Source organism: Tenrec ecaudatus, chromosome 12 (assembly GCF_050624435.1).
Source record: "Tenrec ecaudatus isolate mTenEca1 chromosome 12, mTenEca1.hap1, whole genome shotgun sequence".
Classification (NCBI taxonomy): domain Eukaryota; kingdom Metazoa; phylum Chordata; class Mammalia; order Afrosoricida; family Tenrecidae; genus Tenrec; species Tenrec ecaudatus.
In genome coordinates this window covers 60939290-60955335 of record NC_134541.1, presented here as the reverse complement: position 1 = coordinate 60955335, position 16046 = coordinate 60939290, and the positions used below count along the sequence as shown (strand labels likewise).

At 43.8% G+C, this 16046-nt stretch overlaps 1 protein-coding gene across 1 annotated transcript in view; it reads right to left on the bottom strand.

Moving 5' to 3' along the window:
• Positions 1-11845, bottom strand: part of SNX19 (sorting nexin 19) — a 43396-nt gene extending 31551 nt beyond the window's left edge. The window contains exons 1-7 of the mRNA XM_075564071.1: positions 9639-11845; positions 6814-6952; positions 5674-5774; positions 5434-5553; positions 3985-4115; positions 2653-2749; positions 1643-1811 (exon numbers count right to left, since the gene is read on the bottom strand). Of these exons, the coding sequence (XP_075420186.1) occupies positions 1643-1811; positions 2653-2749; positions 3985-4115; positions 5434-5553; positions 5674-5774; positions 6814-6952; positions 9639-11342 (2461 nt within the window). The 5' untranslated portion in view covers positions 11343-11845. The remainder of the gene's footprint in view (positions 1-1642; positions 1812-2652; positions 2750-3984; positions 4116-5433; positions 5554-5673; positions 5775-6813; positions 6953-9638) is intronic.
• Positions 11846-16046: the final 4201 nt, after the last annotated feature.

Below are 16046 nucleotides of genomic sequence, written 5' to 3'. Positions count from 1 at the left end.
ATAATGGAATTCTTTTCTATGAAATTTTTAGAACAAGCCCCTCATATTTTCTTAGGTCTAGCACTGGCTTGACTCATGTTGACTGTATGGCTAGAACGTAACTGCCCTGTGCGTTTCTGAGGCTATGAATCTTGATGGGAGCAGAAGTTGTCCTTTTTCTTCCACGGAGTAGCTGGTGGGCTCAAACTTCTGCCTGTGTGGTTAGTCGCCCGATTAGTAAGTCTCTACTCCACTTACAGGTCAGAATTGAATCAATAGCAGTTGAGTTGTTTTTTTTTTTTTTCTGGTTGGTTAGCATTTGCCTACAGCTGCCACCATGTGGTGACAATTAGTCATGGCAGTCCTCTGGAAGAAAATGGTAACTATTCTATCATAGGAACATTTTAGACTTTTGAAACCATCAAGGGTGGGCAGAAGGCACAAACTATTCCTTTGAAGATATGAAGTCCAAAGCTTCCAGAGTGGATTTGATTTAGAATTATTTGACTTTTCCCATCCCACCTTATTTACAATCTTGTACTTCCTGACACTGTCATGCTACTTCATGTACCTAGCCAGTGCAGTAAAGGGGTTATTATACACCCTATTTGCCATGCAGCTACATTGAAATCTAGAGAGGAGCAATCAGGTGATTTTCCCCCATGGTAAATTAACAAACTTTCTTCTCATCATTTTTAGTTCAGGAAACACACTCAGGACCCCCAATTTCCCCTCCGTACAATAACACATTGGAAGTTTCCGGGGAAGTACCTACCCTGCCCTGTCTGAGACGCTTGTAAGAGAAGAGCAGCAACCTCCTTGCTCTACCGTGGGTAACTAGAGGATATCAGCTACTGCGACAGCCAGTCAAGAAGAATGAAGGAATTCAGGAAAATAGATCCATTCCCCTTTGGACACGTGGCATTTAGTGACTAGAGATGTACGAAGAGGTTTCCAAAGTTCATGGAAAAATAGAATTTTCCCATGAATTTTTTTGAAGCCACCTCATATATCCAAATGAAGATTTCTAGTAGCTGGCAGAATCTATACAGATTTCATCAGTTCATGTGCTGAATAAAGCAAGTGCATGGAAAAGATGACCCAGGAAGCGCTTATAAGAGAAAGCCAAGGGAGGGGAAAAAACGAGGCACTGATACCAAGGGCTCAGGTAGAAAGAAAATGTTTTGAGAATGATGATGGCAACAAATGTACAACTGTGCTTGACACAATGGATGGATGGATGGATGGATTGTGGTGAGAGTTGTACGAACCCCCAATAAAAGGATTAAAAAAAGAGAGAGCCAAAGCGAAGCTCTGGCAGGCTTCTTCGAAGTCAGCACCGTAGACCGGCAAGGGACTACCAGAGACGTACAAAGCCAACCAGGGCTGTTGTATCACAGACACCAAAGAAAACAGTCCTCAGATGTGCCAGAGAATACCAAAAGTAAGCGACACGAGGTAAACATATTACCGGCATGGATCGATCTTACTGAATGATAACTTCCCTCGCCCGTGCTCCCTCCTCCTCCTAAGACTCACTTTTGTATCTCAGCACCCAACATGCTATTGCAAACCCTGCTGTCAACATAGGGCTTGCTGTGCTGAACACAACTGAAATGGCACCCGCGTCTCTTCTCCATGGGAGCTGAGCTTTGCCGCTTACCTGGGTCACTGTTGCTGAGGTCATGGGCTGGCCCAGGTCTGTCTGATAAGCCACCATCCACACATCCTCTAGGAGCTTTTTCTGGGGCTTCCTCGGGCTGCATTTCTAATAATTTGCTCTGTTTATCAAGAAAGGACTCCATTCCAGACAGGGATAGGATCTCCGAGTCCTGAAGAAATAGCCAATCTCACGTCACACAATGAACCATAAAAAGGACGAAAGCAAACGCAGCCTCCTAGGCTCCTTCCTCTGATCTCCTCTTTCAAACTATGGGTATAAAACTATGGAGTCTTCAGTGACAAGTTCTTTTCAAAATTACAGATCCTGTGATCACCTAGGGTAGCTTTTATTCTTTATCTGAGTTGCAAGTAAAATACGTTTGCCTTTGGACTATCATTTGGAGCAAACACTTCCTGGTTATTTTCACCTGGTGGTATAGTAGGTTATGCACTAGTCTGCTGACCTCAAGGTCAGCAGTTCAAAACCACTAGCCACTCTGCAGAATAAAAATGAGGCTTTCTGATCCTGCAAAGAGTTACAGCTTTAGAAATTCAATCGGGCAGTTCTACCCTGTTCTATAGGGTCGCTATGAGTAGGAATCAAGTCAATGGCAGTGAGTTATTCACACCTGGAACTGGCTTTCTCTTTCATCTAGTATCTGTTATCCCAATGCCCTGCTCTTGAGAGACCAGACTATCAACCCCAAACTACTAGTAGGAATTCTACCAGATTGCTAAACACACACACACACACACACACACACACCAGATTGCTAAACACACACACACACCCTATTTACCAGATTGCTAAACACACACACACACACACACACACACACACACACACACACACATACATACATATCTATTTACCCTAAAGCATAAACATTAGAAATCTAGATGCTGGTACCAAAGTCATTTCTGACTACAGAGAACATCTCACGGGGCTACAACTGCAGGACCAACATCTAAATGAGGAACCGCAGAAGCTCTTCAGGCTTTGGTTCTTACCACATTGCCTTCACGGAGACAATAGAGGACCTTTTCATGTACTTCCGTGACATTCAAGGTGGGTGCAATTTTACTGGATGAAAGCCTCAATCTGGACCTATTGCAGAAACAAAGATCAGAGATGGAATGTACTTCATGGTCTTGACTCCTGTATAAAGGACTGATAAGCATTAATATATTAAAACTGGGACACCCAAACTTGTGCAGTTCTCCCTGTCTGCACAACGCGTATTTGAAAGAACAAGGGAGGCTAAAGAAGTGGCACCGACTCATTTATAATTTATAAATAGACAAGTGGCAAAGACCAAAGGTTTACTTTTCTTTGTCCCCTTGCTTTTCTCCCAATTCCATTATTCCTCTTGTGTGTCCCAAGAAGCCAGAGACGGATTAAGTAATAACTTCAATATTTAAAGGAGAGGAAAATCATAAAGATAGGCAACTTGATCAATTTTCAAAAATAAGCCTACATGGAAATACTACAGGCTGCTGGTTATTGTTATTGCTGGTCCAAGAAACATGAACGCAGAGATATAGACAGACACACAAATACATGCTTCTCTTTCTCTTTAGAACTGTCTAGATCCGCGGTTCTCAGCCTGTGGGTCGTGACCCCTTTGGGGTTGAACAACCCTTTCACAGGGGTTGCCTAATTCACAACAGTAGCAAAATTACAATTATGAAGTAGTGATGAAAATAATGTTATGGTTGGGGGTCACCACAACATGAGGAACTGTATTAAAGGGTCACGGCATTAGGAAGGCTGCGAACCTCTGGTCTAGATGTTGAGGAAGTTCACAGTTAAGGGCAATTGTAAGGCCCTTCCATATGTTGACAATAAATATGTAGGGCCCTAGTGTAGGAGAGAGTAATCGCCATCAACTAGCTTTGAAAATAGGTTCTTCAGGTCCCAGTTCTAGCCTTTGCTGTTTATTTGCTAACATGTGAAACCTTTGACCCAAGATTTCCAGAAATGATGGCAAAGAGAGATCATTGACAAGCTGCAGTTCTTAGCGGGGGAAGAAACATCCCAGTTTCCTAGGAAAATAGGTCAGAGGGAATATTCATATTCTAGGTTTTCCATCTAGTAAGAACCCTCTGGTTATTTGGTTTCCACAGGCAAGAGAAAAAAACGCAGGTGTGCTTGCTGTGTATGCAGCATCTCAGGCTCCTCTGGGTGGGTACGGAGCAACCAGTCTGGTTTTGCACAAAGACTGGTACGAATGATCCACCTCCTCCTCTAGGGCTTGACAGTGGGAAACGACTTTGATTGAAGACTGGGGAATCAGCCTAAGATTTAGGGACTATTCCTTGGACAACTGAAGGGCTTCTCACTTGTTAGCCTTCTTAACTTCTGTTTGAGGCTTGCTTTCTGTCTCAGCCTCACTTAGTTCTTCTGTGGGGCTCTGCGGCTCAGAGCGAGGAAATGCCGTCTTCAAGGTATCCATGATAGCACTCACCACCATCTGCAGAGGCCAGAGGTGCAGGGTCAGTAAAGCCACTGCCAGACAGAAACAGCTGAAAAAACCAGTTGCTGCATAGTGCTTTATGCATCCGGAGACTTCAATACCCAACCTATCTAGCACTGTCTTAGTCACCAGAACAGTCCAATGTACCAGCTAATGGCTTAGTGGTAACTAGTCTCTTTTTACTGTAGCCATAATAATCTTCTTCCTCACAGAGTAAGACAAATATTGCCATGGAAGAAAAGTCAAGTGGAATAATGAGATAAATGAAGTGGATGGATATAATTTGCTAGGCTGGAGAAATACTTATCATTTTTCTATTTTTCTTTTATAAAAGAGTGTTATTTTGTTTTTAAATGAACACAGTGCATATGAAGACAGTAGAATGATGGTTACTCAAAGAAGCAATATAGTCTAGCAGCACAGGATGATAAGTAAAACAATATGGCTAGAAAGAATACAAATCTTTAATAAATAAAAATATCAAAATGTGAACTTCTTGTTTCTCAACATATCCTCCATGAGGGCCTATATACTTCTGAAGGCAATATTTCTCTCTCTAAACTTTCCTTGAAGTATCCTCTATGCAATTTACAGCATGTCAAAACACAGCAGTTCAATGCATGTTCCTTTTAAATGTGATTGATTTTGGGGAACAAAAACAGTCTGATGGCGAAAGACCAGGCCTCTAGGGTAGGTCAAGCCCCCAATTACGTGTTCACAGGTCAGTCCTTAATACTTGTGAAGAATGGGCAGGTGCTGAATACTCTAATAGACAGTTGTGATTACTATTAGGCTCTCCAATGTGTAATACAAATGTCCTTTTCCTACTACCTCCAAAGGTTCTGAGACATCCTGTTAGAGAAGGTCCACCACACATCTCTATTCTAGCAGAGCATCAGCACATCGATCTAAAACATTCTTAGTGTCTTGTTCTTGGACTCTCTTTCTTGGGTGACCAATTGTGAGAGGGATCTTCACTTCCAGAAGAGACTTTTCTGTCCCTATCTCTCTACTGGGGTGCAAATTTAACCTTGCATGTCTCCACTAGACTGTCATGGATTCTCAGGACATGTGTACACATATAGTATCAAGGTGTTATTTCCTAACAGTTGCTCGCTAACATTGAGCATTCTGCCAGTACTCAAGAACAGGTCTTGAAAATTCTAGCCCAGATTCTGTTGAGTCCTCTGTGTTGCCTCTTCAAACCCTCATCTCCTTTATTCTGGAACGGACACGAGTATTGCTTCCATTCTGCTGAAATCACTTTAACTTCATCGATACAACTACAGGCTGAGGATACTAGTCTTGTTGGTACCTTGTCTATTCTGGAGACCATGAAAGGCTTCTTGACAAAGGCAATGCGGGCGTCTGTATTGAGCGCGAGGAACTCCTGCATCTCCTCACTGTTGGCAATCTCAGGTATAGCACAGAGTTGCTGCAAAAGTAAGATACAAGTAGACGTTAAAGCAGCACTTGACGTGCGGACCCTTTCCCTCTGGCTTGGCAGTCTGGTTGTGTGTAGACGGACAGCAGAGCCCCATAGAAGGATGCTGACCTTTAAGAATGATTCTAGGAGGCTCTTGCGTGCTTCTACTCGGTCGCTATCCATGTTTCCAAAGGGAAGATCCGGAAAGAGCTTTTTAGGACCCTTCACATCTTTTTTAAAAAAAAAGGAAAAAAGAAAAGCTTAGTCATAACATTTACTGAGACTGTTTGGTATGATACATCGTGTTTGATTGACTTAATTCCTTTTCTGTGAACTAGGAGTAATGATTGACACTGCCACAAACTGTTCAGTGAGGAATAAATGAACTAATATAATATAGAAAAGGCTTAGGAGGGAACCTGGCATATATGTTTTAGCTTGGTTTAATATTAATTATTACCATTAAGAAGTAAAATACAGATCAGAAATCCAGAATACTAAGAGGCTTAAGAAAACATGGGGAAATGGCACTATTACTTAACTCCATTTCCCTATAAGCGTTTGGAGCACCCTCCCGTGTGTCCTCAAACCCTCCACTGCCGTTGAGGTGATCGCAACTCACAGTGGCCAGAGTAGAACTGCTCCCTCAAGTGTCTGCGATGAGAAGTCGGTAAAGCATCACGCAGGCTCGGCTTTCTCCTGTGGAACAGCTGCTGGGTTTCACCCACTCACCTTGTCAGAAGCAAACTAACAATTCCCTGTACTACACGGGCGCCTTCATTTAATCTTCCGCATCAAAATAAATAAATAAAGCGGCCAGTTTCTGGCTTATTTCTAGAGTTTAGATTTATCACATTTTCTTATTCTTCCTATACCCCAGAGGTACTCAACATTAGAAAAAAAAGAAGAATAAGAAGCCTGGCTGTGAACGTGGCATAGATTGCTAGAGAAGATTTTAGTATTTATGAGAGATCACAATGTATGCATCTGGAAAAGTTCTTTTGACGCTTCACAATACCTCATGGGTACAGGTGGAAATGTGGAAGTGTCTTTCTTAAGCAAAGGATTGCTTCAAAAAATAACATGTGATTACTACTGCCCAGAGCTATGCCTCAAACTCTTGAAGCAAACAAGGGAGCAGTGTACCCTCACTGATGTATTTTCCCTCCTCCATCCTTTCCCACAAAGCAATCTTCCCCCAAGTCCTTAGGCTAGGGTGGCCAGTTGTGGAAAGAAAGCAGGCAACCCAGGGTTGGGGAAATTCCTAACTTTTGATGAACTTTCGTAGATCTGGCTTCTCCTCCAGTCGGGTCTGCAGATTCAAGAACTCCCGGTACCGGCGATTCACAGTGTGGTAGGCCAGCTGGTTTAGACCACTGGGGTTCTCACCATCAAGAGATGTCTCATACTGTTGAATGAATGAGAGAGTTTGTTACTGAGTTTGTTCATTGAATTGGACAGGCTTAGGCAATTTTCTCCTCAGGCTTTCACGACCACTTGCTCAATGGCCACAGAGTATGAGGAAAGAAAGGGTAGGAGAAGGGGAGAAGTTCCCATTCTGTTCTGGAAGCTGTGGTGTACGATTGCTGCCTTAGGCTGGATTGAGTGTCTGAAGCTCTAGCAGTGGCTGAATTAAGGAATGAGAGGCACTTTCTAATACGCAAGGGGGCTTGAAAAGTTTTTGTGGAAAAATTCCATGATCTATGAATTCCACTTTTCCATTTTGAAACCCCTTCGCACATGGTCCAGAAAGTTTCACTGCTTTCCCTTCCTACTTGTACTCCAAAGCCAGGTAGTTTCCTATAAAAAAATAATACAACTCTATGCCAAATCCTAAAGATACAGTTTAAAACAGAAGGCATGGCATCTATCAAACTGTTAGCGTCTCTTTCACCACCAAGTTATAGAGCTGGGCATTGTACAAGGATAACCATTTGCTATTACCCTGAACTAGTCATAATCTCTACTAGTTGAAGGGAGAACAAATAATCCTAAAACAACAGATGAACAAAAATTGCTTGTTTCGCTGGGAAACATTAAAGGGGCATGTGGTTTTGTTTTCCTTTAGGCAGATGAATCTTCCTAATTGCTATTCTTTGGAGCTAAACTTATAATTATTTCTGTCATCTGTATGACCATAAGAATTTAAGATACTGTAAGAAGTGAAAGGGTCCTGCAGTCATATACTTGAAGGGCTACAATGTGGGGAAAGATGATTCTACTACATGTCCCTGAAGAGGAGGGTGAATACCCGGAACAAGAAAGCTACAAGTCAACACAGAGGAAAACATTTTGATAAGGAGTTCAAAGATATAATAAAACCTGTAGAACTACTCACGTGATCATTCTTATTACAAGTACGTTACAGCTGTTTGGTTGTGGTGTAATACTATGGGCAACTGATGAAAAAAATTACCTCATTAGCTGGACTTGCGATTGATGTTTTAAGCTATTTTTAGATCCAGAGAGAAAGGATGTGCACAAAGCAGTCTCTAAGACTACAGAACACGAAAGACCTGAGGTTAGAAATACCAGTGGAATTCAGGATGGGGTCTCAACAGCTGGGATTTGGATGCTTTCTGTGGAATATTATGCTGTTGAGGGGCTTCATTCACCATGGTTATGTTGACTTCCATCACAAACACTGCCAACAGTCATACTTGCAACAAGTACAGTGCTATCAATATGTTACTGATATAGTCATATAAAACTCTAAACCGAGTCTCTCAAATTACACACAATGAGCTGCTTTGGCGGTTGTTTTGGGTACAATTTTTTTCACCTGGCTCTTTTCTAATGATAACTTAGAAATAATAGGAACAGGTGCCAAAAATCAGCAACAACAAAATAAATTTTTAAAAAATGAGAGAACGACTGTGAAATTCTATCCATCGGCTTAATGTTTTGCTGTTAATGAAGGAAAACTTGTTTGGTTTCAGAGGTGGAATATGTCTTGAATCGAAGGCGAAGACATGTGAGAAAGGCACCTGTCATGCGAAGACCCCGAATGAAGACGAAAAATGCCAAGCAAATGTCAACGTTAAGCCAGTCCTGAGCCGAGACTGGAAACTCCAGCATCTCTACTGTCAAATTGAACAAGGAGAGTGTGTGTTTGCAATGAATTCCATTCTTCTTTGATAATGTGAAATTACTTTTCATCATCCAGCTGTATTAAGCAGATTAAGGAAAAGATCCCCCCTTTCATGGATTAATATTTAATAGGGAGTGCAGCACTAAGGCTTAGAGACAGGGATGATTGCCCTCTGACAAGAAACAGCCAAGGAGAAGGCAAATAGACTCTAATTGATAACATCTTTCCCAGAAATTCATTCTCTAAAATTCTTCCTTGATAATTTCTTCATCTTTTAAAAAATACTAATCTTTTTAACTTTGTTTTAGGGCAGTAAATTATTTATCTATGCATCTCCTAGAACAAAGGTCAGCAAACTGCAGCTCATGAGCCATTTGCTACTCTTTCAGTACACTGAAGTAAAACTGAAAATGAAAATAAAACTATCATAGTTCCATTTATAAAATCTCTAAAGGCTACCATGCAGACAATGGTGATTTCGTTTGCTTCAAACAATATAGTTATGGCTCTTGAATCACTCTTAAATTGTTGTGAGGGACAGGATGGCTCTTCTGACTCAAAAGTTTGCCGACTCCTGTCCCAGAAGGTAATACCTTCTTCATTTCTGAAGGTATTTGAACAAAGAGTTGGAAACTACCTGGAAGAGATGATATGAAATTGATTCAAATAGAAGAAGCCTGGTTAGCCGAGAGCAGGAATTCCCTACAACTGGCTTACTGGCTTATGGAAGGATGTATTCAAATCACCTGGAAGATATATATATATATTCTGAGACCCATCCTTAAAATCTCATTCAGAGTATTTCAGACCCTGTCAGAATCTCTATATTTAAAAAGCTGCAAGTGATGTTGATGTGCAGCCAGGATTGGGAACCTCTGAGAACTCCGAACATCAACATCCTAACAATTGTGAGGTTGTAGGAGCGTTTCTCCCTGAGACGATCAGCTTCACTGTCTCCCTACCATCTGAACCCACTCCCAGCCCATTGAGCACAGCATGTTACCTTCACGGTGTAGAGTGTGTACGGGTGGAATCCAGTGCCACTATGCTCTCGGGTAGTAATTGTGCCAGTGATTCGAAGGTTCTGGATGACAACTGGGGCATCTGGACTGCTGAGGGACTCAAAGCTGAAGGTGGCTGAGCCAAGAGAGTTGGGTGGAGAGGTGGAAAGCAGAACCTTTGGCAAACTAGTATTGCGGGAGCTCTCGTCATTTGTGAAATCCTTCTCTAAGCAGGAGGGTCGTGGGGGGGAGGTGACTTCTGACCCCTGTGGCAAAGCTGTAAGCGCAGTGACATTTCCTTGCTCTACTGTCTGGTCGGCTGTGTCAATCTGGATCTGGGGGCAGGTCTTCAGCATGGAGGCCAGCAGGTTTGACTCTGTGTCTGTCCTTGGATCCTCTTCAGCGTCTGCTCCTTCAATTCCTTCCAATCCCTCACTATCTTTAGGCTCCAGAGCCTGGGTTCCCCTTAGGGCACACAGGGCATCTCTGAGCTGGTCAGAGAGGAAGCTGCCTGGCGTCATGAGCATGATGGTTTCTTTGCCCAGTTCTGAGAGAGGAGATTCCAGCTCCGAGTCTTCACATAAGAACAGGGGCCCTCGAGTATCTGGCTGCAGAAAATTAGTTGCACTGCTTCCCGCTTTTCTTTCTTCTGGAATGTCACCCAAATCTCCCTCTGTAGCTTCATGGCCTTCTTCCACCTCTGGGGTGGAGTCTGATGGTCCGTCTGCTTCACTACAGTTCAAGAGTGCTGGGGTTGGTGCTGGGAAAGGCGCTCTTCCCTCTGGCAGACTCTCTACTTCAGTAATCAGTGGCAGAGTTGTGGGTACTGTGGTCTTTTCCAGGGCACTGGCTGGGCAGGTTAGTTCCGTCTTTCTGGCCGGATCATTTCTGGTCTTGGAAAAGATGCCTACCAGGACAAGGTGGATCAAGTCAGGATCAGATAGTTTGCTGATCAGTGGTAAGATTACATTGCAAGTAATGAGTTCAACTACTATATGGCGTCCAGTGCGGGTTTCCAAATGCGGCTTAGGGACTAGTCCTTGAAGCAACACATCCACAATGCCCCGAGAATAGGTGACCTCAGTGCTGGGACTCTGCATAGCAGGATGTGGGGGAGTTGTCTGGCAGTAAGCTTCCCAGAGCTCAGAGGGCTCAAGGGAACTATGAGGTTTCCCTGCAGTGGCTGCCTTTGCCTGGATATAGCTCTGCAGGTGACAACCACAAAGCGTCAGGATCCTCTGGGCAAGAGCTTGCCTGTCCACCATGCCCATTCTTTTTCGGAGTTCCTGGGCCAACCCCTTCATGGCAGCCTCCATCTCTTCTTCAAAGGCTGGCTCCTGGCTCACTAAGCGATACCAGGATGACACAAAGTCCCGCATAATCATCTGGATGGTACGACTGATCTCCTGTTCCAGCTGCCTCTCTGCCTCGGGGCTTGGAGCACTGATGGCTATCGGGATGAAACGTTCCAGGTGCAGTCGACCTGTACTGCCCACAATGGCGTTTGAGCCCAGCCATCCTCCCAGCGCCACTAGTAATGCAGACAGAAGCCACAGAAGCCACACGTTGACTAGAAGGTGGATGATCAGAAGCCAGCCAAGCACAGCCCCCAAAGCCATCAGCTTCCGGCCACTCCACGGGTTACTGACGCTATTGTTGGACCAGTCCGGGGACCCCTGGCTTGGGGGCACAGTCTCTGCCATCATGACTAAAAGGACCAGGTGGCCTCCCCCAGATAACTGTCCTCCTTCGAGGGCAATGGAGGAGCTTCCGAGTTGGGCGAGGGGACGTTTGGCTGTGTCCCGGAGGGGGATGGAAATCGGGATGCTGTACAGGGAATCAGACCAGGCCCTCAAAAGGGCACTGCAAAGCTGGGGCAGCTGTTTACGTTTTCACTGCCGCCAGCATCTCCCCCAAACCAGACGCCTCCGGCGATGTTTTGAGAAACACTGACGCCTTCGCTGCACAGCTTGGGAAAGGATGCCTCTGAGAGGGCCGTGCAGGGGCCGTCAGGTCCCCCAGCACTTACAAGCGCCCTAGGAACGGCTGGCCGACCAGGTCGGCGCCCGAGCAGACACCAGCAGGGCCCCGCACTCATGCGCCGTCCTCTGCGCCGGCCCGCGGCCCACAGCCACCGCAGGGCCCGGCCGAGGGGTGCCCTCGCTCTGCTCGCACTGTCCGCGTCAGGGGCGCCGGCTCCGGCCGCAGCGGCCTCTTCCGGGATGACGTCACCGGAAGAAGCGAGCTGCCGAGCGGGCGCGGGCGGCGGCGGCTCCGCACGGCGCCCCCTGGAGGCGAAGAGGACGCGCGGCAGCGCCGTCGGAAGCCGCCCGGAAAGGGCCCGTGGGCACAGGGCACCGGTGTCCAAGACCGGGAAGCCAGGCCAAAGCGCTCTAGGAGCTGGAGAGTGCCCTGCTTCGATGGGCGCCAGAGATTTAGACGACCAGCTACCTTAGCGGTCGGGAAAACACGTTCCAGGCTCTTGGTTAGTCGATGACGTTTGCAAACACTCCTGAAGGTTAAGGCAAGCTCTCAATAATCCAGTTTATTTCACTCCTACCTGTGGGGACATTTTTCCCTCAGCTTGATCAATTTTAACGCTCATTGTGTCTTCCCCAGAGGGCTCCTCTTTCCCAATCCACAGCTCCCCTATCTTGTATTTAAGAACTGCACCTTGCAAGGCATAAAACAGTAATATGGAGAGAATCACCAAATCAAATTTATGATTTGGGGGTTATTTATCCAAGCAATCAAATATTTTGAGCATCTGCTATGTGAAGTTACTGTAAGAAGTAATGGGGAGATAGACACAGCATTCTTGTCCTCAAGGTCCTTGTAGCTAATTGTGGAAAAAGGATATATTTAATAATGCAACTCAGTGTGGGGATATCTAAAATGCAAAGGTATTCAAGGAATGGAAAGATGGCTGCAGATTACAATAGTTCAGGGAGATCTCGTAGAAAAGGTACTTTTCAACAGCATCTTCAAGGTTGAGAGTTTCATTCTACTCACCTCTATTTCTTCATTTTTTCTCTCCACATAGAAAAGGGAAGCAGAGATAGAGATGTGTTTTCAGATAATCCTCTAACGTCTTTGCTTTGGAATGTGTTTTGTTTCCAGTTTTAATGAACTTGCCTTTGAGTGCCCACAAAGCTAGAGTTACCTAGGAAGATTAAATATTTGATATCAGTATCCATCCTGTATAGGTTTATGCCAGTCCTTGCCTCAGACTTGATCCCTTGAGCTGTGTCACAATGTAGCCACTCTCTCTCTCTCTCTCTCTCTCTCTCTCTCTCTCTCTCTCTCTCTCTCTCTCTCCATGCATCATTTGTATACACTGCTAATATTGCTTTACATCATCAGAGCATTACTCCCAGGATGTGTAAAGGAATTATCGAGCAAATTCGAACAAAAAACTGGGACAGCAAGAAGCACAATGTGACTTCCTCTCTCATTTCCCTGTATACTGTCCATACAAAGATGTCTTCTAAAGGCAAAGGAATTCTCACTTAAATGTGCGTCATAGTCCATGACTGCTGACTTTTAAAGCAGTCAAAGTATCCACTGAGACCATTGAGCATACCCCGGAGATCGTGGATGCTGGTCATTGGTTCCATTTCACTGCTGTTCCCCTCTCCACAGAAAAGGAATGTAAGAAGCGGACACTGCCCCTCTCTGAACTCCCAGAACATTTTCATTGTTGTTAAGGGAAATTAGAAGGTCACAACAATTCTTGGAGGAAAAAGCCCTGTCACCAAGTTGGGAACTAAATTAGGGAAGTGGATAATTGAGGAGCTAATGGTGATTTGGAAGACTTCTCAAATTGGCTGTGAACAAAAGTTGACTCTGCAGTACAAGCTAGAATGGTCAGGATAGAAAGGAGTTGACCTTGTCAGTGGGCACTATGCCACCTAACCAGATGGTCTGCAGCCATCAGGTAGCCAAGACTGCTTTCCTGATTTGTAAGTGCATTTGATGAAACAGGAGTGCCAGATAGACATATCAATACACTTGTTATTTTGACTTGGGCAGGACTCAGGATCCAACTAAATTCACCATGAGGATGTGATGAGATTGAAGACTGAGGGCGATAATAGGCGTGTGTGATGTGGGTAGAATGGCTGTTCACGTAACCCCCATCTTGTTAGGTCCTGCTTTTTCCTTACCATTTCTCAAAACATAGGGAGCGTGTGAGAGCATTGGGGATAACATGACAAATAAGAAAAGTTCTTTGCCTCGAGGGATTCAAAGTGTAGTCGAAGAAGAAAGATAAGGGAATATAGAAATATAATGAAATATTACTATATATGTTATGGTAGTTGCAATAAAAATATATACAATAAGATGACAAAACAAAAGAGGGAAGGCCAATAGTGACCTGAGTGGTGTCAATAAATTCTTCCTAGGAAAGTTTATTTCTAAATTGAAAAATAAAGTGAAGTGAATATATTCTAAGTGCAAAGAGGAAAGGAAGGTTTTCTAGTCAGAAAGTGTAAGCAAATGTTTATGGAAATGTTATGGGAAAATGGAATTGAAAGATAGTGGAATTTTCCGAAAATGTTTTGAAGCCATTGTATACCTAGATATAATTAATAAACATTAATATAATGATTATTCCATTTTTGTACATTTAATTTTATATTTTAATATATTTATTATGATTTGGGCTTAAGTTTACAGAGCAAATTACTGTTCTGTTCAACCACTAATTGTTGTTGTTGTTAGGGGCCATGGAGGCAGTTCTAAGTCATTAGCCACCCTGTGGACAACAGGAGAAATCACTGCGCAGGCCTGCGCCATCCTCACAATTCGCCAACCGTTCACGCAGGTTTAATTCCTGGCTGTGATTGCAATCCTCATAATGTAAAGACACTCTTCCCACTTCCTGCCTGCGTTCATTGTTTTCATTTCTCCTTTCTCATCCCTACTTGACCTCGAGCTTTATCCCCTGGGAAATACTGCCCTTGGAGCTCACGTGGATGCTTGTTCTAGAGCGTGCGCATGTGCCTGGTGTGACTCGTCGTCTTACAGGCCTGCCTGTTGTTTGCCTGGAAACTGTTCCGTGAGCCCCTGAGAACGAAGGTGGATAAAGACCACAGGCTTAGGGTTTTCTCAGTCTCTCTCGATTTGCCCAGGAAGCCTGGGTTGTTTTTAAAAATTTGTTACACTATTTTTTTTCACTCTGGGGGGTCTATTAAGATCCCTTTCAGAAAGGTCAGAAGTGGAAACTGGGTGCCTTTATCTAGTTCTTCTGGTGTCAGGTTCATGGAGGCTGGTGCTCATGTGCTCCGTTAAACCTTTAGAATAACCATTTGCATGCATCTTTCATTTTCCTCACTCTTCTTCGCTCCAGATGCAGACAGATCAATAGTTGCACCTTAGATGGCCACCCAGAAGCTTCTAAGACCTAAATTGCTAATTACCAAAGTAGGCTCTACAACGCTGTTTTTGTGGTCTATAGTATAGGAATTGATCTTCATGTTTTTTGAGACTAAGGTCCTGGGGGTCTAGGCCCAGTGAGTCATTCCCTGAAAGTGTTTGGTTATGGCTACGAAGGCTATATAGTTTTTCTCCCAGTACTGTATCCTCCATTCTATATCCATAAATATGTTTGCAGCACATATATGTACATATGTGGAAATAACTTCTGTCAAAACCTATATATTCCTTCATATAGTTCAATTCAATTGACATGTTCTGTTTGTGTGTCTGCCCATGAATCCATTTGTAGATTATTATTGTTAATTGCAGGATTGTGTATGGAGTTTACCTTGGTTGCCTTTAACTCATTTGAATTTCCCAATGTCTTCCTTTGTGCAGACCTCGCCTCCAATTGTATTTAGCCTTTCCCTTCACCCAAGTAATATACCGGTATGTCGACTTTCTAGTTAGTGGTTTATGTCCCATCACTGGTAACCTTCAAAGAGTATTCCTTTCTTTAATTTTTATAATAGTGGCCTCAAACAATATTTATCCTTTTGTGATTTACTAATTTCACTCAGCATAGTGCCCTCCGGGTTCAACCATCTGATAAGGTGCTTCATAGATCCATCATTATTCTTTAACTTTGCATAGTACTCCATTGTGGGTATGTACCATCGTGTGCTTATCCATTCATCCATTGATGGCAACTTAGATTGTTTCCATCTCCAGCTATTGTGAATAATGCTGCAATGAACTTGAGTGTGCATATCTTTGTTTTGTTTTTGATTTTGTCATGTCTCTTCTTTATCTAGTATATATACCTGTGAGATCCAGTCTCACATCTGGGTGGGTCTTACGGGATGATTGTAATTGAAGAGAAGAAATTAGAGACAAAAAAAGTTTTGGGGTGCTCACCTCTGCTATGTCTTCAGGGACCAACCAGGTCTGTGAAGAGACAGAGATTTTATTCTCATGTCACTTTAGCC